Source organism: Lepisosteus oculatus, chromosome 9 (assembly GCF_040954835.1).
Source record: "Lepisosteus oculatus isolate fLepOcu1 chromosome 9, fLepOcu1.hap2, whole genome shotgun sequence".
NCBI classification, from domain to species: domain Eukaryota; kingdom Metazoa; phylum Chordata; class Actinopteri; order Semionotiformes; family Lepisosteidae; genus Lepisosteus; species Lepisosteus oculatus.
Genome location: NC_090704.1, coordinates 25,680,006 through 25,705,552, shown reverse-complemented (window position 1 = coordinate 25,705,552; position 25,547 = coordinate 25,680,006). Strand labels below are relative to the sequence as shown.

Genomic DNA, 25,547 nt, shown 5'->3' with positions numbered 1-25,547 from the left:
GGCAAGTTGCAATGCCTCACTGCACAAGCTGTATTCCTGGTCAGAGGGCTTAAAACAAATTGCCAACTTTTTGTGAAAGTACATAAGCTATAACTATAGTATTCTCATTCCAGAAAATGTTGCGTTTCTTTTTTCCATCTGTACTGTGTATATATACTGTATGGACTAGGAACTTATCTACTCTGTGTTTTTGGTTTCCCTTCGGACCGCTTAGGGGAGCGAACGGTTAACGGACTGCGGTGAGCAACAAGTCCTGAAACGGTTAGCCATCATCTTGATACTGTCTGCAGGAGAGAGTAATTTTAATATAATTTGTCTTCCTGGAGATTGATTTAGATTATTCGAGAAATTCAAACTACGATCATAACATTTATATTTATAGACATACTCCAATATGGCGTCTCGCTCTCCATTGTCTTCCCCCGACTCTGCTACGGGTTCAGGTACCGACCCGGCTCGGCCAGACACAGGAGAGCCGCTTGGTGGGTCAGATTCGGATTCAGACTTGGGTCTCGGGGAGGAAGGTTGCGGTGCTGGTGACCTGGGGTATCGCCTGGAAGAGACGGAGCTCGAAGCCGAGTTTGAAGCGGCAGCTGAGCGGCTCCGTGGACTGGTGCAGACAGCGAGCAGAGAACAGCTGCTTTACCTGTACGCCAGGTATAAACAGGTAAAGCGACCCCAAAACTTTGGCAACTCTTTAATAAACTGAAGCAAAGACGTGTTTGATGTGTTTTCGGGCTCAAGGTCAATTAGTTTGAAACCTTAAAAATGTGCACTCAGCATGTGCATAATCAGCTGCTGTCATGTAGTTGGTGACCTTCGTGTTTATAAAGTACTGAGTACGTTTGGATGAAGAAACCACTAGCAATATTTTCTAGTTCCCCAAGGGATCATCTTAACTGACGAACGTTGAATAGAAGTGTACAAAACGACTTTTCTGCTACTCTCCAAACATTTTGTATTACTGACAAACCTACTGGCCACATAAACTGAGTTATATACATTATTTATATGCAAAATTTAGAAATAAGCAGTTGGCATAAATGAACAGGGTAATAAAATATATATCAATATATATATATATCATATCTAGCACATTTAAAAAATAAATTTAATCATTTTCCACACAGTGAGCATATTGCCCCTGTGAATTTAAAATAGGAATACAGTTAAATTCCAGTGGATTTGCTGTTTGAAACAGCCATTGTTATCCTGTGTTCACATGATGACTAGCTAATCATATTCTTAAAGTTTGCTTCTTCTCATTGATACCTTTTCAGTTGTTGAATATGTATTCCTTTCAGTAAGCGATAGCTAAAGTATTGTGCACAAACTCATTTTAAGTTACACAAGGCAAGAGACAAATCTGTGCGACTCCACAAACCCACACTAAATATAGGTTTCAGTGTTGTCCAGAAAAAAAGAAAGGTAAATGTGTGAACTTTCACAGATATTGTAAGAAACCCAACAGACCAGGGAGTGTAAGTAGGATTTCAGTTGTTAAAGGCTAAATAACATCCTAGGCAAGTAAGATCTGTCAGTCAACTTATGGGATAGACTATGACTAAATTACATACCCGAGAAGCTGAGTTCTAGCATTCACAGTCTCCTTGCCGAACTGTATTAAAAATAGAAAACAAAACATTTGCCCTACTGAAAAGCGGTTAAGAGTTTCTACCAGCTGGGCTCTGCAAGGCTGCTGATGGGTTACACATTGTGCTGTGATGCTGCAGGCAGGCCTGGAAGCAGCTTGGGGACATGAGCAAAGAACAGGCCATGCAGGAGTATGTAGCGTGTGTGCATTCGCTGGACCCAGAAGGAGGCCAGAAGGTAGGGACTTCTGACTCAATTTCACTTAAACCTGCTATTTGTTTGGTGTCAGCTTTTGGGCGCCAGGATGATGTCATGCATTGACAGGGCGAACTGTCTCTGGGACAAGCTGTCAGATTTGTTCTAGAGATAAACCTGTTCCTGGGATTCCTACAGTACAAGAGACAGTTTCACATGATTCGTCAGTCAACTACTAGCTACTAGCAACCTAATGAATACGGTCACTTGAGCAGCCCACTTGTGTCTGTAACCTCTCTTGCGTTTTTCAGTTCTTGGCAGTTTGTATACTGAAGTAATTCTGGCAGTAATTTGTAACATTAACCTCTCTCAACACAGCACCGTCATCTTACCTAAACAAAACATGAATATTAATGATCAGAAACTAAGGCCCACTTTAAAAATCACAAATATGCTCCTTAAAAAAATCACAGAATCGGGTTCCAGATAGCTGCATGTTTTGCTTACTCAAAGAGCAAAAGGTCTGTTTTCTACCAAATGTTACCAAAAACATCCCTGCCCACTTGCAGCTGACAGGACTTGGCTGTTTCCCCATATATACTGTATGCCATATATATCCAGTGAGTATAATATGAAGAGGGGTGGATCAGTGTTCACTGTTGTCCCTTTTGTGCTACATTTAAGAAAATAAAATAATTTTTCAGTTTGCATTGTCTTACCTTTATGACTACTGAGAATAAGTACTCTGGAACACAATCAAAAGAAAATTAAAATCTATATAAAGGGCCAGCATGGGTGTGGAGTGGATAGCGCTTCTGCCATGTAGCACTGGGGCCCTGGGTTCAATTCCAGACCTGGGGTGCTGTCTGCATGGAGTTTGTATGCTCTCCCCATGTTTGCGTGGGTTTCCCCCCACAGTCCAAAGACACGCTGGTAGTTTAATTGGCTTCTGGGCAATTGGCCTTGGTGTGAGGTTGTGTGTGTCTATCTGTGTGTGTCCTGTGATAGACTGGTGTCCCCTCCAGCGTGTATACCACCTTGCGCTAAGCTGCAGCTCCCCTGCAACCCTGTATTGGGAAAAAGCAGTTAGAAAATGGTGGGATTTATAGTTTAAAGTGTGAAGTGTATGTAGATAGAACAGTTATATTTCAGAATAAACAAGTATTCCATGTCTATGTGGAACAATTATTTGTTTATATTTTGGGTATCAATTTTGAAGTGACTAAAGGATTTACAAAACAGTAGTGCCTGGACTTTAATGAAGAGGATATGGCATTAAGGAATTCGAATTGTTTGAATTCAGCATTAGCTCTAGTGTAGATTTAACAGCCCAGTTCATAGAGGCCACGCAGAGTGGCCTCGATGTGTCAGCGTCTCTTATGATCATTGGTGCTATTAGTCGCAGTTCATGCTTGGCAAATTTGACATCTTGCCCAGAGTGGTGAGTGCAGTATTGCGAGATTTTCTCTCTTCACAATTCTCATGACTATGCATTGAAGGACAATAATAATAGTATAATGTTAATTTTTGAGTGTTTTTAAATAACCCTCAAAGCTCCTTATAGTAGTACACATAATACACAAAAAAACTAATGGCACATATCAATGTTATAGCATTAATTTTTCAGTTGTTGAGCTAATATCAGTCTTGTCACGGTTTGCTTTCAGAAATGTTCTGTTGTATCTATGTCTTAATTTCAGACAGACTCCTGTAAAGTACAGAAACCAGAATAGTAGTAATCGAATTTGATTTTCAAATTAATCTGTCAGCAGGATAGCAGTGAAACCCAAGCCCACAATGGTAAAAACGTTGCCCAAGAGCCAGTGTATAAATATTAAATAGTTACGTTTCCAGTACAAATCTCTATGTAATACCTCGGGTTAGTGCAATAACATCACTTTTAACTAGGATTTATGAATTTGTTTCTGGTGGTGGTATTGATAAATAAGAGCTAAACCAAGGAAGTTTCCATGTGATCCAGTGTGGGACTGTGATTGACACCAGCAGCATTTTAGTTGAATAAAAAGCACATCAAGTGATCCAGAAGCCACTGGAAAATCATTAACTGACTTAACAATGGTAGTTTCTGTACTGTGTATCCAAACTCCAACTGAAGAGGTTCAAAGAGCTCATTAGATACAAGACGCAATTAGAATTAAGTCGCATTGTCCATTTCAGAGTTTTTGTGAGAAAAGGCAACTTAGTGGTACATAGTGGTAGTTAAGTGCTTGAGGTCCTAGGTCAGTTTTAGAAACCTTTACGTAACTAGAAATTTATGTCGAAATGCCCATTAATCACACCCCACGGGCTATGCATACATGTGTACAGTACATCAATGTGTCAGTTTACATATGATGTTATTTCGGTCAGTTTCTTTCATATGAAGCACACATAGAAAATTAAGTTCAATAATTATTAATGCAGTGTTCTATAAATAGAACAAATATCTAAACATATTCATATGATGCATACAGAAAGTTAAGCTCTATAATTTATAACGTAATGTGATATCAATAAAAAAATTGAAAAAACCTGTTTGCCCGGATCGTGGTCACTGTCCCCCCAGATGACACGTTTCTTTTAAACCGCTCCACAAATTCTCACATGAACGTATTCTCCAATATCATCACAACAAAACCATAATGTTTGTTTCCACAGATATGACACTATTATGCAATAAACCAATAAATTAATGAACTAGCAGAATCCCAATAAAAACACCCGGCCAGCACAGCATGTCAATATTATACATTTTTACCAACAAAACCGCAAAAGCAAAAACCAGCAAATATATATATATATATCCCATGTTTTTACCTTATTCTGAAGCATGATATATATCCAAAATAACCCAGACTTGAACGTTATTGACTTCATAGTAAATGTTTGAAGAACGACCGGTAGAAATAAGGCGATCTGATTAGTAAAAACCGCTTTCATTCATTGTATTTTCAGCCATTCAGAGCTCTTAGAGGGTAAGACTTCCTCTAGAAGCCTCGAGCTGCATTCCGCCTGCCTTTTAGCTGTCAATCATTGACTCAGAAGGGGTAATCAATCAGTTTTTTATCAGTGCTCCTTTTTTTCACACCAGAAGGCAACTCTGAGGTTTTTTTCATTGCATAACAGCAGATAAAGGCTCTCTAGCAGTGCCTAATAGTTTTTATAGCAATTGCAATGGTTATTATTCTTATTTTCAATATTTTTAGGATTTTTTATTATAGGCGTGAAATTTCATTCCAGGTTCAGTCTTCACAAAACATGATGTAGAATTTTTTCTAATTGATCAATTTTTCCCAGATTTGTATCCAAGCTAGTAGTCACCTAGAACAAGGCTCTTGACATGCATATAGTTAAAAAATCTGACCTCTGAAGACCAAAAAAACATGGTCGCCTGCTGTTTTTTTTTCATATGTCTGTCTGCTGAGTGGACACGTTAAGAAATATAAGGAATTTGACTGTTCACCCTCAAAGCCAAGGGGGTTACCTTCAATTTAAGACCTGAACCAGGCTCCTGCTATGTTCTGCTGCAGAGATATAACAAATGTTTAAGGAGGAGGAAATTTCAGGCGGAAATTGGCTAAACGCGTCAATGTTAATAACAGGTTAAACAAAATTTGGAAGTGTCAAACATTTTTCTCCTACATTTTAATGTGAGAAAAACAAAACAAAGAGTTTGTTACCTGTCAAGGTAGGTGGGATGTTCACTACCTCATTATTTTTAAAGCAACTTAAAAGGTAAGTGTACAAATGCATAAATTAAGATTCAAACAATTAAAAGACAGTACAACAATCAAACAGCAAACTGGAACTATTTCTGATCAAATAATCTGTTCTCTGATAATAAAGTTGTTGTGAAAAAGTAATGTTACATTGATAGTTCAGGTGGGTAGCTGCGTCAGCATGCGTAGGCTGCAAAGGAACAAGTAATAGGTTTATTCCATGCTGAAAAAAAGTTTTGGCCATGGAGCCTTCTTCAGGTGTGACTCCAGTATTCAATTACTCACCAGTTAAATGAATCTTCAATTCCAACTCGGCTCTTACCTACCCAATTAATCTAATTATTTGCTTAGCCACAACGGTTTAATGTCCTTCCCCAAATCTCTGGGTGCTTCAGAGATAAAAGCCATGTCCCAATTCTTGACCTGCGCCCTAAGCCATTTCTACAAATCCGCACTTCTGTAATGTAGCGCAAGTGTGGACTTCAAGTGCGCCAGTATTAAAGGGCGCACTAGTACAAAAAGGTAAAAAACACCCTCGCGTGACGTCACTGTTTTGTCACACGGCTCAGGAGGGTCGAAATCCAAGTCGGCTGTTAAATTTCGTTGTCTGCTTGCAGTTTGATTAAATTGAATTTTATCTCGTCAATCCCTGTACAAATGTAGTGATACTGTGTTCATTCATGTTGTAAACTTAACCTCGATTCATAACAGGCGAAGTAAACTAAGGAATCACTGGCAATATTGCTGCTTATTCCAAGCTGTGTACTATTAAATACATTTCATATTGTCTGTCCCAGTACAAAATGACAGTATGAGGAACATAACGCTTTCATTCAACTAAATAAGGTAAACTTGGCTATACCTCAAAGCTTGTACTATAAAATACGAGCACCATTAAATGTTGTGTGTACAGAATACAAAGCTGGTAAATGAATAAATATACATCAGTTGAAATGGGGGTGACGAAATAAAAGCTTTGTCAAAACTTTGTACGTAGAATACATACAGTTTAAATCTAAAGTAGCCTAATGAAGTTTGTTTTTTCAAAAAAATTGTAACGCTCCGGGGTTCACGTGGGTATGCGCCCTCTCCTCTGCCGCCTCAGGTCGAACCCCCACCATTGGGGACTCGAACCTGGGCCTCCGTTGCACTCGACAGGGACCCAGCCAGCTGAACTAAAGGGAAATCTCCCATCAGCCCGGCGGCTGCGGTCCCTGCTATTCACAGGGAAGGGCGGGGACGTCACCGCGCTGGTAAGCCGGCTCTCACAACCAATGGTGGCCGTATGAGTTACAATATTATGAGTTCTAAAACTTAAAAAAAGTTCAATTGTACCAATACGTGAATATTTTATTCTCCATGGCAACTTCTCTCCGCCTTGATACATTAGAATGTGGAACGTCACTGTTCTGCGAGCAACTGGGGGTAATTCCCTCCAGTGGAGTCCATTCCGATGAAGACTTCAGAGAAGTCTGCATTGGCGGTGCTGGTGAGCACCCTTGTGACAAATTTAGAAATGGAATAACTATTGGATTTTAAGTCTTTTTTTCCTTTCAATAGTTCGGTTTGAAACGATTCACCAGAATGTATTCTTGAGGAGAGTAATGTTTGTGAGATGCTTGCCTTGCCTCGCTTCTTTTAGTCAACTGTTGATTCTTTGTCAACTGCTGCAGTTCAGTTCTACAGAGCTCTGCTGGTTTAAAATGCAGAAAATGAGCTCTAATCGCATAAGATTATTCCAGTTTTGCCACAATGCTCATGTCAAACATGGGCAACCCCTAAAAACAAGAGCTATTTTTGCTTTGTAGGCCACTACATCACCTAGAAATGATCAAGGCTGCTTGACCCTTCTTCTCTTGCCACAGGTTCTGTTCATCTCCCAGAAGCACCAGTGCACCCACAGACACTAGTATTGTTTAAGTGCCCTTTTTATTTTCTAGTGATCTCAACAGTTAACACTGTCCAACACCCAGGACACATTGTACAGTGTCACAGTTCTAGAGCAGTACACAGGATGTGATACTCTTTTATGTGTTTTTGGAATCATACAGGTTTCTTCTGTATAAGCTGCCAGACCACGATGAAGGAAGAGGTCTGCGATACCTCTACATGGATGACCATACCAATGGCTGGGTATATGGGAAGAAATTGGTGAATGACTCCAAGAGTGCAGTGGGGCAGACTTTGCAGCCTTTTTTGTCCTACATTCATAAAAAGGTAAGAAACCTTTATTTATTATTTGTGTCATCTCCCAGAAAGTGAGGTCAGGATATACATTGTCTTTTCGATTTGTTTATTTTCACAGGTTTCTCTTATAATTCAAAAGCCTTTTGTGCAATACAAATACAAACTTTAAGGTAAGTAACATTTTATAATGTACAAGACAGAAGGACACAGAAAATGGGGGGGGAAACATCATAGACAGCACAACAAACAATAGAATTGTATCTGTAATACTTGCTGGGTTTGCTTGCTTATTCCTATGATTAAAGCCAAGTGCAATGTTTGCTACATATGCAGGATGTGAATTGTTCATTTTATATATATCTAAAATAAAATATTTTAACATTTACACTATTTCAGGGTAGAACATTTACACGTGTGATTCTGCAGATGTTGTCCAAATCATTGATTCAGTAGAAAACATTTATTTTAGGATTTACTGTGTATGGTCAAGACATGATGGCACGTCCGAAGTATATACTGTGTCTTTAGAATACCAACACCAGCTTTCTGTGTTTTCTGGTTTTAAAACTTGAATCATAAAGCTTTAAAGTATATATTTCCATCTTGTTTTTGTTCATTATTTTTTTTCCCCATTTACATTTCTTTGACTGAGGCATCACATAAGCTAAGAACAAATCTGTTGCCTTCAAAGCTTTTTCTCCTGGTGAAAATCACTGAGTTTAAAAACACTTCTGTAAGTCAATATAATACTGATGTTTATAATAAAAAATTCATCTGCTGGGTAAAACAAAACTAAAGATGCTTGTTGTGGGCTCTATTGAATTGAATTTACAGTAGCCCATTTCTAAATGAATACAGTAAATTAAATTGTTGAGATTAAGTGATAAATGTACATACTTCATGGCCAATTGTCAGTTGAAAAGAAATGAAAACAATTAATAGGATTAAGAATAGTCCTATTTTGGACTGTGGTTTTCAATTCTCTTAATCTGACTTTTGGCCATGAAGTATGTTCAGTTTAATTCGGTTGGACAAAAAAGCCAAAAGTCAGATTAAGAGAACTGAAAACTAGCCCAAAATAGAAGATTTTTTGTTTAGTTTGATCAATTATACAGTTCGTTTGATTCTTGAACTTAATTGATTAATTGACTTCGTCAGCTGGAAGCAGGCTTGATAATGGACTCCGTTCAAAAAGAGCAGACTTGTCCTTTAAAAACATTGAAACTGAAAAACCAGACGGATCAAAAACGATAAGAGATTTGAATATATCTTGTGTGACCTTTTTCAGGGATTGTGATGTTAGACAGACAGGAGTGTGGCTGGTTCACAGCACCCCAGAACTTCCAGATGTGCAAAATCATTCTACATCATTCTTGCCCTCCAGTGGGCATGAAAATGCACAGACCTTCTTCTGCGGGACTTACACATACAGCACCTTCAAGGACATAGGTAGGCGTTCACATGTACATACAGCTGTGTGAACCTTTTCTTGAACAAGTTTGATTGCTGAGCTTTAGTATGTCCATGGCATTGACATCACAGCTGTCTATCACTTTCTGAAAGCCTTTGGTACAATTTTTCCAGATTTTAAGATTCAAGTATTGGTTATTTGCAGTTCTTGTTCTGGTTTGGAGCACCTTTTCTTTTCCTATTCTAAATTTACCTGTGGGCAAAAACCAGTCTATTCTGTTATTTTCTGTTGGTGGTTCAATTTCATATGCAAACTTAATATAACCCTGAGAATAGGTGGACACTAATAGACTTACACCTCATTGTGTATACAGATGAAAATAAATACCAAAATAGCCTTAGACTTTCTAATTAAATCTAAATGATGTGTATTGTGGCTGCTGAAAATGTATGTCAACATTTTAGAACTTGGAGGATAGTTTAACAAGTGAAAATAAATAAAGGAAACTCTCCAAACTAATGGAAAAAGAAAGGGGGCATTTGACCTGGATGTATGAAAATGCCATGCTTACTCTTGGTTATTTTTCATTCTTGTCTCTACAGCTGTGCAACTCCAGTATATCCATGTATACTCTTTTGACTATCACGTCCCCCAAACCTTCCACAGAGACCTTCAGTGTGTGGCTCAGAGAACATGCTATCCCAGGAAAGAGCCTTGGTTTAAGCAGCTGCCCCTGACATCTTTAGCAGGGTAAACTTTCACCAGCTTTGCAAAATGCTCTAGATTTAATGACGGTGAGCACCACTCAAGGCAGAGCTAGAGTCTGCAGAAAAAAAATCAGTAAAGTCTATGGATCACGTTTGTTTCCCAACTGATCGCTTCTTTAGAAACTATTCTCCAATTCAAGATAAAGAAACAGTATTGAACAACACAGTTGCCATGATCCATAAACAATCTCTGTGCTTCATTATTGCAGTTTGTTCCTGGGAAGTGAAAATGTCACATCAGCTATTTTTCTCATTTTAGATATTTGGAATCAATAGTTAATTTTTTGCATGCCTCTACATTTTAAAATCACAAATTAATTATCACAGTTCCAGACCTGTACCAGCTTGGAAGAGATGATGAAATGTACTTATTTCTTCAAAATATGTGCTTAACAGCCCCACAGTGATGCTAAGTGTCAGAGTTGGCATAAGTTGTACTAATGGTTTTTCTTTCACTGACAACAGTACAAGAGCACTGGTGCCCAGCTGGTCATAGAGGTTGCAGTTATCGGACGCGTTTGAGATCGCTTGGATATCCCAAAGTGTCCAACCCTGTTGGTGTTGGTATTCAGTGAATTATGTATCACTGCTGAAACTTGGACAACGATGTCTGATTTACTCTGAACAAGCACTTATTGAGCCTCTCAGAATCTGAATTTATTTAATTTTTACAAAGTCTAACTCTATTGTATGTTGGCTGTTTCTAGCCAGCAAGACCCACTTTCTCACAAAGATTTTGTGGAACAATATCCAGTTTATTTTTACTCAAAGCCTTTCCCAATTGAAGATGTATTTATATAAAAAAGCATACTTTGTTTTGGTGAAACTTTCTCAATCTGCCAGCTGGCAACTGAACTTTCCTACATGTTTCTGCGGTTACACTTTAGATTTAAGGTTTCATAGCATCGCTTTCTTTCAAAAGAGATTTTATGGGATGTTAGTAAAGCATCAATTTATACTCAGTAGTAATTTAGGTTTAGGATTTGTGTCTGAGGTAGTTTGTAGGTGCTTTATTAACATTCTGTAAAGCCCAATTCTTGAACAAATTGATTAATAGAATATTTCAATCTTTTATTTATACAAAAATTTAAATCATATGTTTTTCTCTTGGTATGTTGATTTAAACATAAGAAAGGATAAAAATGTAACTTGTGTAGCTTCTTTAGATACCATTTAATACCTAAGAACACGAGAGGTTACATTTGGCCCATTTAGCTAATTTCTTAGTAGTTAATTCAAGGATCTCATCCTGCTGTTTCTTGAAAGGAACCAGGACTTAAATAACATGTGCAGTTTGTTCCATTAATCAACTAGTTTTGAAAAGAAATTGATTAATTGATCCAAGGATCTCATTCTGCTGTTACTTTAAAGGTTATTGGAAACAGTTGTCATTTAAATACATTTAAAAAAAGGTTATGTAGAAAAGGAACAATCCAGTAAGTTTCAAACACTGCCCTTCAAAAGCAATATGTCACACTTCACACTTGATCTACTGTATATTGGTGGTGCTGATTTAAAAAAGAACGTTCTGGGTAGCAACCAATACAGTACAGCATTCAGAGAGGGGGGGGAAGAAATACACATTCACTTGTTCTCGGTTCCAGTTTGACGTTTTGGTAGCAAGTGCACTTCCTGTTTTTGGTTGGGTAGAAAGTGTGTCTGGGACAGATTCTTACAGGGAACCTGTGACTCTGTTCCGTTTCAGATCTCTATTCAGGTTTGCTGGTTAACTATTTAGGAGACGACCTCTTTGCCGAAAGCTGGGGGAAGCTTCATCGGCCTCTGCCGTCGAATTGCTCTGTGGCGCACAAGGTGTACAACGTGAAGACGATGCAGCTGCCAGAGGCCAGGCCTTTCGGCATCATGGTGGACCACTCCAAGTGGTGTGTGATGAAGGGCGGGGGTCCGCACTGGACCTGCATCGTGAACACGAACCGAGAGATCGGTCAAAGGAGAAGAGGAGGCGGGGCTGTGTGCACAAGCAGGCCTGGAGTGTGGAAGGCCTTCCTCGCGGTAGTTGACACATTTGAGGACTGCCAGTAACACGTGGCTGGCAGAAATAGACGAACAAGAAAGGGCTGTTTTTCAAAAGATACTGCATAGTTTTTCCAAGTCAAAGCAAATGGTGGTAAGTAATATGTAAGAAAACTCTGCAGTAGCTCAAGTAGGTAGTGCGTCAACACGCGTAGGCCGCAAAGGAGAAGAAAAGAAAAGGGAACGGACACCTGAAGAAGACTCTACAGCTGAAATGTTTCTTTTCTTTTTTCAGCATGGAATAAACCTTTACATGTTCCTAAACTATTCACTACTGACCTTAATAGCAAAAGTAAAATGTATTTGGAAAGGATATGTATCATGAGAAAGTCATGCATCTAAAAAAACATTTTTTGAATTAAGTACTGAATATATGGGGGGGGAGATATACAAATATTTCAAATCATAAAAGTACATTCTGTTTGTGTTTCTTTAAAGGCTTGTTTGTAATAAAAGTGCTGGATCTGACCTGCCTTCCATTATTCCTGTGGCCCCATTAGGCAGTTCATATCAAGCACAAAAACTGACGCTGCCGTTATATTGATACTAGTAGTCCTGTTCGGCACATATCTGTGATTTTTGTTTCTGTGGATGCGGGTTTTTTTTTTTACGCAGAAACCACACAATGGATGAATAATATATATATTTTTACTAGCTAAATCAATAACACCACAGACTACGTATTACAAAACACAAGACAACCTATGCAACAGGTGGATAACGTTAAATAAAAACAATCACCACATCTTCATATACAGTACAGTTACTACATGGCCCCATTAGGCAGTTCATATCAAGCACAAAAACTGACACTGCCGTTATATTGATACTAGTAGTCCTGTTCGGCACATGGAAGCATTGGATTATATGACTGTTTACTCTGTGGAGCTGTCCACTTCGACTGGCTTTGTAATAGGCCTGTACAGTTTAAAAGAGAGTTTATGTTCACATTTTTATAAAGAATAAGGTTACAGTGCCGTGCTGGTGTTTCGACCTGGTAAGAATATCTTAAGTCTAATAAACCTTCCAGCATTCCTTAATGATTTACTGATTTTTAAGTCAAAGGCCATACACCTAGCTGAAGTTAAAAAATATCTAAGGAACTTAAACCATTATCAAGCTGGCACTTGCAAAAGTAGGCATGTCTCTAATGTTGGGTAGGATTGAGTTTCCCCTTGAAGTCTTGATTTTCTGACCTGCTCAATGCCTGTGACCTCACAGTGATGTCACTCACAGTCGTGTTCTTCTCCAGTGGGTGATCTCTCTTTATAAGCTCAAAGCATGTCAAGCGGGGAAAGACTCTCTCTCATGAGTATGTCAGAGGAGTGTGTGCACATTTCCTCATCCTGTTTCAATTGTTTTATTTTAACCTTTGCTAATCCGATAGGTAAATATTAACCCACATCTAAGCTGTGCCCGGGAATGTAGACAGTGGAAACTGAAAAATGAACTTCACATGGCACAATTTACCATTCTTACCATTTAAAAAAAAGCTCTTAGTTTTTAAATAAATGTGTCTAAAAATATACGCGTCTCCACACACCTGAAGAAGGCTTCACAACCAAAACGTCATATTAGTTTATAGCCGTATCTTTAATTTGTAAAGAGCAGCTTTTTAGCAAAAAAAAATGTATTTCTAATATCACACTTAAAGAGGGAGTACAAACTCCATTGAAACAGATGCCCACAGCCACAATTTAACGGCAGCCGATTGTCAGAGCCACCTGGGAAGTGACAGAGAAAAGCCTAATTTTGCAGGGAAATGGTGGTTCTCTTTGAAAGATTCAATTGAATATATGGTGTGGCGTCGCCGGGGGAAATAGGTGTAAAAGAGATTTAACTCACACCACACTGAACCTGTGTTCTTCGTCCGTATGTCTCTCCAAATCCGTTCCGCAATCCGTTGCCAGTATCCTTAAGTCCCCAAATGCGTATGTCCACACTTCTCCGCGCCGTATCCAAAACCCATATCCAATAGTCCGTTATTCTGAAATTCCTTCCAGTACACTCCTAAATCTCTCGTTCCTCCAAAACGCTCTCACCTTACCAGCTTCCGCCCGGCTCAGTGCTTCTGTGGCATTTCTATTCCGTTTCCTGACGGAGCTCACCTGTGTCTCATTGTTTCGCCGTATATATCTTTTCCAACAGCGGGTCAGCCGGGGATCCGTGGCGGCCATCTTGCCTAGGTCTATCCAGTAGTAAAGACAGCGTTTCGTTACGAAAATACCAGTTATAAATGACCCTTCCCCTGGCCCTCTTCCAATGGAATTAATATTCTGTTTGAATGTATCTCATGAATGCTGTTAAATGATAGTACCTCTACCGTACTAACATTGAGCAAATTAAATTCTAAAGGCTAAATACTGTGTGCAGTACAGTGGGAAATATTGAATTGTTTTAGGAAATAGAAGACAAATTATATTTACAGTGGTTATCCAGAAATAATAAATGTATATACCATAAATTTACTGTGTTGCCAAAGCAGGACAGTTCCCCCTAGTGGAAATATGTTTGCACCGCTTTCCTTGTGCTACAAGAATATTTGCCAGTATCAAATGATCATAATGCATCTCTTCCAGGCTAAAATAAGCAACAGTAAACACTGGTATTTAACTGGAATATAGTAGCATAAGAAGTGGCACAGTGGTGCTGTCTCAGAGCACTGGGGCCATGAGTTCATCCTCAGATGTGGGGCTTGTATGTTCTACAAGTGTTTGCTTGGGTTGTCTTCAAGTAATTGGCTTTTGTGAAAATTGTCCCTGGTGTGAGTGAATCCTGCCTCTGGCTTTCCTGCAACCCTGTACTGGATAATGCAGTTAGAAAATGGATGGATTAAAGCCTTCATAACCCTTATAGAATTATTTCCTTTTACCACTAGTTTTAGTACTGGAAACCACTGCAATTTTAAGTCATATCCATTGAGCTATGAACTATTTTACCTTTTGTATATCCTCCTGAAACAGTGCTGCTGCACATTCCATTGCAAAAAACACTACATCCATTCGGTTACCAGAAAGGATCATTAAAACACTAAAGAAAACATACTCATTAAGCACAATTTGAGACTTTACATCTCATTTAATATGGAGACCATAGACTGACACTGACTCAATACATCCAGTGAAAGTGGGTCAAGCTTTTAGAGACAACCTGTAGAGTCTCACTGTCAGTCTCCGAGTCTGCAGAATGATTAAGATGCACAGTCTCTGGGGTGGGAATTCTTTCTTCTTGGCTTATTTGCCGATAAGGGAGAGTTGACACATTCAAGAACACCATCCACAATTCAGAGGCAAGGTGATTAGGAGACTCTCCTCCGGCTCCTCTTTTCATCATACAGGGAGATGGCTGGGAGCAGCACTCGGATAACGGACACTGCCACCCACGCCACCATGTCATTCAGTTCTTCCATCGTTATCTGTTTTAAAGCAACAACAAATGTAGGTTAACCACGGAGGACTAACATTGTCTTTTATTGCTTTTAACAGGGTGTCAGCTGAGCATTAGACAGGATTCATCCATTCTCCCAGCAAACAGTGATAGGCTGATTTCTTTTAAGGTCTTATTTTTCCCCGACTTCTCCTTGGAATACGTCATATTCTATTCTCATTTTTTCTACAGCCTAGAAGCCTATTCTGGACTTTTCTTCCATTTGCTTTCCCTTCTTACCTCTCTCCCAAAACCAAAGCATTGTGCATTTTAATACACTGTATTACAATTAAAACACAAGATGAAAGGTTCTTATAAATGTAGCCTGGCAAAGAATAATTAGCACAGGACACATTTTGGGTTCTTTACTCGCCTAGAAATATGTGGTCTGATATGTTCCTGGTTTAAAAAAATAAAAAAGACATAACGATATTTCTATATACACAAAATACGGCAGTGGTTCACGCAGCACGTTCAGAAATAAGTCGCTCACCTCTCAGCCCTCACCGAGAACTACATTACGATAATTAGTACGATACCTACAATTGCGAACACTTACACGGTGCTAAACATAAGTCCCTGTAAAGAATGAAGGAAGAGAAAATACAAGGAGCATGTGAAACCCATTACTAACAAACCAATAAACAGATATCCCCAGCCCGAGTAGTTGCCTAAATACTCTACTGCTTCAGTGTACTCCGTTAAAATCCAATATCCATCTTGCTAATCTTGTCTCAATCCTATGAAATACCCCTCTATACTCATTTAGGGAAATGACACCGTATTTACCGTTACGACTCTGTAGAAGTTACGGGTTCTTTTTAACGGTAACTCACTGCTTCTTAGTCCCTACTGCCCATGCGCAGAACGCTGGACTCAACCGTCAGGAACCGCCATCTAGTGGATTTGGAATAACTCCGCTATTCACCACTGGGTCACAAAATAGCTACAAATTGGTTTCTGGTACTAAATCTGTGTTTTGAAAATCATACTGCTTGGGGCACATTGCATTCTCTTCTTCTGAAGAGATACCAAGGGTTTTGAGTCCCAGCTGGGTTTCTTCACAAGTCTTTTTCATAGGAACCCAATTCCAACAAATTACATACAGTAATTTCTGATTTTCTCGGGCAATGCAATAGATGCTATTAATGGAATACAAGTACATTTTAAAAGACAACCTTAGATAATGTGACAATCAGTGCACTTTTCAGTCCTTCAGATATCCCTTGTGGTGTCTCCGGGGGAAAGTTTATGCAAATGAGAGAAGTACTCACACCACACTTTTCTTTCCTGAGTTTCGTGGCGTTTCTTCCTCCAACTATCTTCCAAATCCAGTCCGTAATCCGCTCTCTTAATCCTGTTCCGATCCGAGTTCCAAAAGTCCGTAATAAAGCCAATCCGCAATCGAAAAACCATAAACCTTTTCTCCCTTCAGTAGTCCGTTATTCCTTAGTCCGACCTTTCACATAAACCTCTTTCCTCTCTATCTTTCTCCCTGTTCACTGCCTCCGGGGCACTTATATTTCGGTTCCTGATGCGGCTCAGCTGTGTCTCATTGTTTCTCAGGGTAGACCCTTTCCATATACGGGTCAGCTGATTCTTTTTGGCAGCCATTTTGCTCAGGTCCATATCTAGTATTTTAACTAGGTCATTCTGAAAATACCTGTTATGAATGACCCTTCCCCTGGTCATCTTACACCCTTTACTTGGCTGGCCTGTAATGTGGGTGTTATATTCTATGATTTTCTTCTTGTTTTATTTATTACCTTGTCCAGTAGGTGGCAGAATTAGTACAGTAAGGGACTAGGCTTAAGGAGCAATATTTTTTAATCAAGCTGACATCTTCCTCTAAAATATGTTTTTTATTCGGTAGTGGTATGAAAAACACAACCTGAAAATATAGTAATGAAAATGAAAAGTCAAGCTTGTGCAACCAGGTGATGTGCAGCTGGGCACGGGAATCGGGAACAGCGCCTCGTGCGGGCTGGTAGACCCTCGCTTCCAGCCTGCTGTCCGCCTGACTTTCTCTCCCATGGTTCTTTCTAATTTGTTAGGTAAGATCTGAAGTAATAAGGCTTTTTTAAAAGGTCTGTACATTTATGTTTACTGATGTCATAGTTTCGGTTTAAGGTTTACTCGTTTATATTTGTTTTAAGAGTATCAAAAGTGTATTCGGGCTCTGCGGGTTATCAGAGACGAAATTGAACTTCGTTAGCTAACTGTGTTAAATCGCTAGATGAAAACTGTCTGTGTGTTGTGAGTTAATTTCTTAGTGAGTTGAGTTGTTATGTTGTGTCGCGTTTAAATGGTGTTATAGTAAACAGGGGAAAACAACATGTACGAGGGTAGGAGTCAGACTCTTGCTACCAGCCTGCTGTAAACCTGACTTGTACGTATTTCTGGAAACGCTCCCTTATTTTCTTCTATTTTTTAGAAAATAAACTTGAAAAAAGGGAGCCGTGTATGAGTTCCTCTTGCGCACGCCGGTGAGTGCACAAGATCAACGGTAAAGCTGCCAGAACTGAGAGGGACCCGCTAGAGGTCACCACAGCCAGGCAGAATAGGGACTGTGACGTAAACTTGAGTAGTGCGTTATGGGAGTTGTAGTTCATAAAGCCAACGCTATGTCCGTGAGCAACTATAGCCAGTTCTAAAAGCCGGCTCCCCTTAAGTAAGGATTACACTTGCATTCCAGGCTTTTCTATGGAAGCCCGTTTCCGCCAGGGAGTAAAAAAAACGCGCTATGGTATCTCAGAATTGCAACTTAGCAACTCTGAATTCTGACTTAGTAACTCTTTATATCTCACATTTGCGAGTTCGAAATAGCCCATATTTCATTGTCTGTCCTTTTGTTATTGTAACGGATTCGGGTTCTAGGGCTTGTGCCCTCGCCGCTCCCACCCTAGTTCGTACCTCACTGCATTGGCTCGAACCCAGCTCCTGAGTTGTTGAGGACAAGACCTGTATAACTATATATGGCTACAATACCAGAATTGACCATAATTAAAATTGCATTTCTACACTTCTTTTCCATCCCAAAGGATTAGAGGTGTAAATTATTAAAAGGCAAACCGTGTGTTATATTTTTGGGGTCTCTCGGCTCCACTGGCAGAGCCAGACTGTTTGGGACGTGTGACCACACAGGTTTGATACCATGAAGGCTTTGAGTTAGAATGGCGACATTCAAATTAAACATTAAATCGGACATCGCCCTTTTGTCTGGATTTTCTCATTAAAACCTAATTATTAATATATATATAAAAAAACAAGTCCGTACAGGGACGAATACTGTAGCTTCCCTGCTGCAGCTTTTAATGACGTCTTTACTTGTACACGCTGGATACGTCAGATAAGGCAACTGCTTTGCAGATCTGACGTAATAGACAACATTTTGGTTATACCGTGGTTTATGCTCAAGTCCGTATTATACAAAATAAAGTTTTACCGCTCACGAACACGACGGATTTGTTTTCAAAATAGATTAATTAATTAATGGATTAATGGAACGATATCAGGGATAAAAATGGAGAGAAAGAAACCGGGATCTGGAGCTGTGAGTGTACTATCCATACGTTTATATATTTGAACTTTTAGGTAGTGAATTTAAAAAAAAATCAGCATTAGTTTAGCTTTAAAATGTAAGGTTTAGTAAAACAGTAAAAACGTACACCTCGTAGTAATATTTCTAATACTGTTTTAAAAGCTCTAGAAGGTAAAATAAATGGAACATGATTTTAAAATTCCAGCTATGTGTTCTATTTCTGAAATCGTGGGTTAATAATTTATTGTTAACCCTTTCTGTATTTTATGGGAATATACGTACTGTACTTTTCTTTTGTTCTCTTAAGATGTCTTGGGTGAGAATATGCCTTCCCAATCTAAAACTCTAAACAGACTTAGAGAATCAACTCGTTTGTGCAGAAGAAAAAAAAAAGAATGTTATGAACTGATTTAGCCCTATGAACACCCTAGGGTAACTCTTCTTACCTATCTATAAAAAGATATGTCAGGAACCGTGGCCTTTAAATGCAGGGACTGCTTTTAAAAGTTAGTTTTGTAGCTGATTATGCCACCTAGCAATTCTAAAGACCTTTTCCCCCAGCAACAAGTTCTTTTTATCTTCCAGAACCACTAGTGCATCCACAGACCAGAAGTCATCCTACATAATTTCCATTTGTATTACAGTACTTTGCAATTCCAGTATCTATCATAGCCTAATCCACAGAACAAATATTACAACTTATCCACCAGAGGTACTTACTTACTCACAGAACATATTGCAGACCAGATCAAGAGCCCCATTTGACCCCAGTTACCAAAACCAGAGTTCCAAAGGAAAAGTCCAGCTGCAAATATTCTCCCAAACCCAGCCCCAGTTGGAGACCTGGTGTGCCTGCTTCTGTCATAGCAAAGAAACTCTGTGTAGTCTTAGGGATCCTCCTCAGTCCTGACTGAGTCTGTTTTTTAATATGCCCCCCAATTTGTCTCTGAGTCAATTTTTTGAGTAGAGAGGGGAGGAAGACAATGCCTTCCTCCCTTGCTCACTGTAGAGAGTCCCTGGTGTCCAAACCCTCTCCTGGGTGCTGTGGTACAAATTGGTTATTCCTTTTTCTTCTGTTTCTGTGTGCTCTGGCTCTGTCACTGGGGTTATTAAAGCCCCCCTACCTTTCTTTGGGGGGGGGGTTGATAGTTTTGGGTGTAAGCAGAGCTAACTTCTTGGGGCTCATTGATCAAATGGCTATATACAGATGGCCAGGTGTAAGATTGCTCTAGAACATTCTAGATTTTCTAGAATTGTTATGTTCTAGATCCACCTCCTCGGTCTGAGGCTCGGCTAGGCCAGTTTTGACATGCCATGTGTCTTCTCTGAACTGTGTGGTAATTAACAATGTTTGCAATAGCATCTTTGATCAGTAGGAAGCCCCAGAACAAAGAAAGACACATATTACCACCCTCATTGAAGTCACTGGTCATTCTATACAAACTTCTATGCAAAGTCAACATTGTCCTTGATACCTGATGTTGCCCCCACACCCATTTTATTTCACTCTGTGACAGATGAAATCATTTCTGCCATCAGCTCTGCTTGTTTTTTCTGGCGTTTTGGCTGTGGTTCTGTGAGGTACGATAGTTATGTTCTGTGTTTCAGGGCTGCTACACCATGCTGTATGCACTGCAGGGAGAGCAGCAGCTGTTGGAGAGACCCGTCGGCACTAAACTGCCGTTAATCCCAGGGTCTAAACCTCAATTTTGCAGGACTGCTCTTTCGGAGAAAGTAAGTGTAACCTAAAATGAAAAGCATGAATACATTTATTCTTATTTAAATCCAAACATTTAAATTGTAAAAAATGACATGTTTATTCATGGTTTTCTTTCTTTTTAGGGGTAAACCAACATGTAAAATTGTATAATATGAAATGATACCTGGGACACATTAACACATTTCTGTGTGTGTTAGTATAATGTGGTTGCTGTAATGATTAAACTGTAAGCAAACTGTCTTCCCTTGACATCTTTGTGCATATAACATCAGGAGTAAGGTTATATATTTTTCTAGACGCAGTATATTGATCACATTATTGAAATTCAGCTGTACTGTATGCCTTAAAGCTTATTGTGCTTACTGTCTTTTTGCAATGTAGATATTTTTAGTTGGCTACAATGACTGAGAAATTGGAATTTGATTTTCAAGAACGTAGAAAAAAATGATAACAGCGATTCTGGAGTAGTCTTCCAAGAAACTGGCGACCGCCTTCGGAGGGGGGAGAAAAAAAACATTCTCATTTTTATGTTCAGAAACATAGGGGGATACATATCTGTGTTTACCTGTACATATCATGTTTTAATAAAATACTTACCTTCTATTTCAGCTGCACCAGCCATCTCCTGACTTCACTCTGACTGATCCCCACGGTTTCCTTTTGGATTCGAAGTACAACAGCCTCCATGACCCCCACCTGCGCACCTATTACCATCGCAAGGGCATGCAGGAGTCTCTGCAGAACAGAGGCTTAATCAATGAGCAGAAGAAAGTAAGGCTGTTTGGAGTTTGTGCAAAGAATGAGGCTTTTTTGGTATGGTGAAGGAGTGAGGTGTTGTCAAAAAAAATAGACCAGGTTCTAGCTCATTTAGCTGTAATAGTTTCCAGTAGCGTGATTTAACTCATGTCTGCACTCCAGCATAGATGTATTCGGTGGGCAGGCCTTTGGTTGTAATCAAAGCATGTAATAGTAGATGTAATCAAAGCAGGCCTATGGTTTGTGCTAAAGTCCTTATGCTCAATAGATATTCAAACACAGAGTACTTGACTGTGCTCTAGATTTGTAAAATAAAAATAAAAACATTTAACCTCCTAGACAGTACTTGAAACATGTTTTGTCTGTTTTCAGGTCCTCTGCTCTTTGAAAGAATACAATCAATATCATAACTACCTTAGCAATGTGAAGTTGCAGTATGACAAAAATTATGTGACTAAACAGGTAAGTGTGATGTTTTTAAACAACCGTCCATCTGATTCTGACTCTTCATCATAGACTTCTGCCTTTATCCAGCCCTCAATCAGTAACGTTTCTAGATGAAGGCTTCCATAAGATCTCTCCATTATGCACTTTTGAATATACTGCTGTCATCATGTCATCTTCAAGGAAGTCTCTACCTTGACTGTGTTTGTATTCTAAGGATCAATTTCAATGTTTTCTTTCAGTTTCTTCTCTAATTGCTATGAAGCTCATTTCTGTTTTAGTGTTTTGACGCTGACGATGTTGTTGCTTATGTTTGTCACTGCTCTAGCCTATTTTAGCTTCTTCTTGTTAGTTCAGCCATACTGTACATCTTTTCATGATACTTTGTGTTGTTTATAGCCCATATAGTCCTTTCTGCATGCAGGATATGGGTTTCATATCATAAGAAAAGTTACGAATGAGAAGAAGCTCTTTAGCCTGTTTGGTAATTACTTGCTAATTGGTCTGTGAGTCTCATCCAGCTGTTTCTTGAAAGAAGTCAGCATTCAACAAGCAGACTTGACTGTGAGGATTTTGAATATTTGAAACAGGTCGCCTTGTAGTCTTCTCTGTTCACGATAACAGAGTTAAAAAAAGATAGTTTTTTTATTCATTGAGGCTGGGCAATATATCTGGATGTTTTTCTTTGTGGTAAACCACTAATTGTACCACCCGAATCGGAGCATTCACTGCTTATCTGTACTGCTCTGTAGACTTTAATCCATTTTCAGTGCAAACAAATGTATTTTTCCAAACACATGTTAATACAGGCAGCTTTTGTGTGTAGTCCAAAACAGAATTTATAAGTCTTCTTTGCCAGACAAGGCTGAAAAATGACTTGAACTTCCATCCATCCCTTTCCATCCACGTCATCTAATCTAACCGCCTCATCTAAGGGCTGCAGGGAGCAGGGGCCTATCCCAGAAAGCAACGGGCTTAAGACGATATACACCCTTGACCAGAATTAAGTCCATTGCAAGACACACACAGACACAAATTCACTCTAGAACCAATTTTCCTAGAAACCTTTTTTTCTACCAGTATAGTATGGCTTTTGACTGTGGGAGAAAACCAGAGCAAACCGTGAAAAACCAATGTGAATATGGGGAGACCATATAAACTCCACACAGACAAATCACCTCAGGCTCAGAATAGAGCCCCTGGCCCCAGTGTTGCGAGATAACAAGGTTAACCACTGTATCCAAGATATACATCTTAAATTGAAATGTTTAGATCAACAAACTACAGTAGCTCAGCCTTCACTCTTATACATATGCAAACACATTCTATCGGTGTGAGTTCAAATTAAAAATCTAATGGAAAAAGTCAGTGTTGGTTTTGAAGTGAACACTCGGCTATAATAGTGCTTAGGAGAACCTTGCAATGAAGGGAGTGTGGCACTCTATTAAAAGGCTGTGCTGGCTTTCAGAAAACAATAGTGAAGAAGTTCTTGGAGCTCCAGGAGCAGAACGAGATTCCCAGGGATATCAGCTTCACCGATGTGAGGGAATGGCTCCTTGAGGAAGGATCCAAGAATATTTCAGACCAGTTTATGGCTAACAGAGACAGGTAATAACATACAGAAGCTCCTCACTCTTTAACAGCAAGTTCCTGCCTTTTGGATTCCTGATTTGTTGTATTTGTATCACATTTTTTTTTGTTTCGCTGTAAATATGTGTAAATATTTTACTGTTATGTTTAAACATTAGATGTCAAGAATACAACTGTAAGTAAAGGTTTGCCTTAAGTTAATTAATTGTGCAAGCAAGTGGAAGTCTTGACTGAGTCAAAGTTTTCCAAAAGATGAACATCTGCTCTACGGAAATACCACATTCACAAATTCCTCTGCTGCTGTCTGACATTGCCTTGTGGATGAAGCTTTCTTTGCTGTTGTTGTTTATGAAGGCACCAGGCAGGAGCTCTGAAAACAGAGGAGATATGCAGACAGGCTGAGGTATGAGAATACAGTTTGATTTATTTTGACCCAGGGCTGCTCCTGGTCATCACCTGGATGGGAGATCTTTAATAGCTGGTTTCCTTCTGCATCTTAAACTGATTAGAGACATTTATATCCACTCTGGCAAGTGACCTTGTGACACCTCTGTAAATACAGCATGATTGGGGAGCAAGCAAAAGATAACAGGATCTCTAGCATAACTGTTTTAAAAGATGTTGTGTTTCTGACAAGTAATTAAGCATTTATGTTGCAAAATGCTCATTAAAAAAATTATCTCACCTTATAGTGTATACGCCTCTTCCAGCCGAACAGATTTCTGCAGAGTGGATACCCTTAGTGAATCATGTTACTGTATTGTCACACTTAGACTTCAGACACTTTTCATACGCTTTTATGAATCCTACATTTCACACTGTAGCTTAACTCACTTTTGAAACACATAGTTTATTCACCCCTTTCATTGATTTATCAGCTTTCAGATCACCGGCATTATCAATATACAGTATTTAGCCTCATCGGTTTTCTACATCAGCTTAATCATGTTTCTTGTTTTTTTTTCACATTCTCACTGTACATTGCTGTATGGTATGTTATTTTCCCAGTTATTTTGTCTTTGGGCTTCCCAGACCACATTCAGCTGCTGAATGCTCCTAATATGCTGAAAAATGCCCAAAGGCCTCATTTGCTAGATTGTAAAAAGGGGAGAGATTCAGCTCCACATGATCTAACAGATTCCTCAATATTTAATGTACCACCTATAAGCAGGTGACATATAAATATAAATGTCTAGTAGCGTAGCTGTTCTGTGCTCAACACAATCTAGCTTTCTGCTGTTTCTCATCGGCTTTGCCTTTTCACTGACGGCTCTACAGATGTGGAAAATCAGAGAAAGGGCTTTACAGATGAGGATAGAGGAAGATGCCCGGAGGGAGGTGCGACAGGCCCAGCTGAAGAATCAGACCAGAGCTAGAAGGCACAAAAAGGTACTGGAGTAATGAATGTTTGGATTCATCCTCTTAAGGTGAACTTTTCTTCATGCAAATTCCGGACTTGACACTGACCTTGCAGCTATATTTTGTTGTATTTCCAAGATGAGCACCTATAGGTTTAAATTAATAACCTAAACTAATACCTTTGGATGCTCGGTGACCACAATAAGCATGGTATGTTGGCACCTCTTATATTGTGCATCTACTCTAGGGTGGTTATGCCAAGATATGCTACAGAGGTGCCAAAACACCATATTCTGGTAGTGTTTGGTGCCTCCAATTCATGGTTATAGCACTGCATCTCCAAAGCCCATGGTTTATCTCCAGCCTTGGGCACCTCCCTGTGTGGCATTTATTCTGCGTGTTGTGGGTTTTAATTCCAAGTAACATCCCAGAGACATGCTGCTTTGCATAATTGGCTGTTCTAAAGTATCCCTCAGGGGTATCTCCCCAAGAGGATCCAAGAGGGTGGTTGATGATCTCTCCTCTTCATTACCTAAGCATTAGAGGAGAGACATTGCTGCTTCAATCTCTTATATCCAGCCTGCAAGGTTCTGAACTACACACAGAGTCTTTCATCCAAGTAATGTCGGACCCAGCCTTTCTTCTTCTGAGCTCTGACCAGACCCAGCTTCCCAGCTTCAGGGTGCTGTAGATTGAGATTAGATTGGAGTCTCCTGTAGTGACCTTATGGATGGGAAGTTTTCTACTGCTAACAAGATGTTCAACAATGAGATGGACCTTTTCATCTTTTGTTGAGAGGCTTTCC

At 39.4% G+C, this 25,547-nt stretch overlaps 1 protein-coding gene across 3 annotated transcripts in view; it reads left to right on the top strand.

Moving 5' to 3' along the window:
- Window positions 1-243: 243 nt before the first annotated feature.
- The window catches only part of LOC138241228 (acyl-CoA-binding domain-containing protein 6-like), a 250,466-nt gene continuing 225,162 nt past the window's right edge, over window positions 244-25,547 (top strand). For all 3 annotated transcript variants that reach the window (XR_011190415.1, XR_011190416.1, XM_069194294.1), the window contains exon 1: window positions 244-667. Coding sequence is in view for 1 of the 3 variants with exons in the window: in XM_069194294.1 (XP_069050395.1) it covers window positions 395-667 (273 nt within the window). In the remaining 2 variants the exon portion in view is untranslated. The remainder of the gene's footprint in view (window positions 668-25,547) is intronic.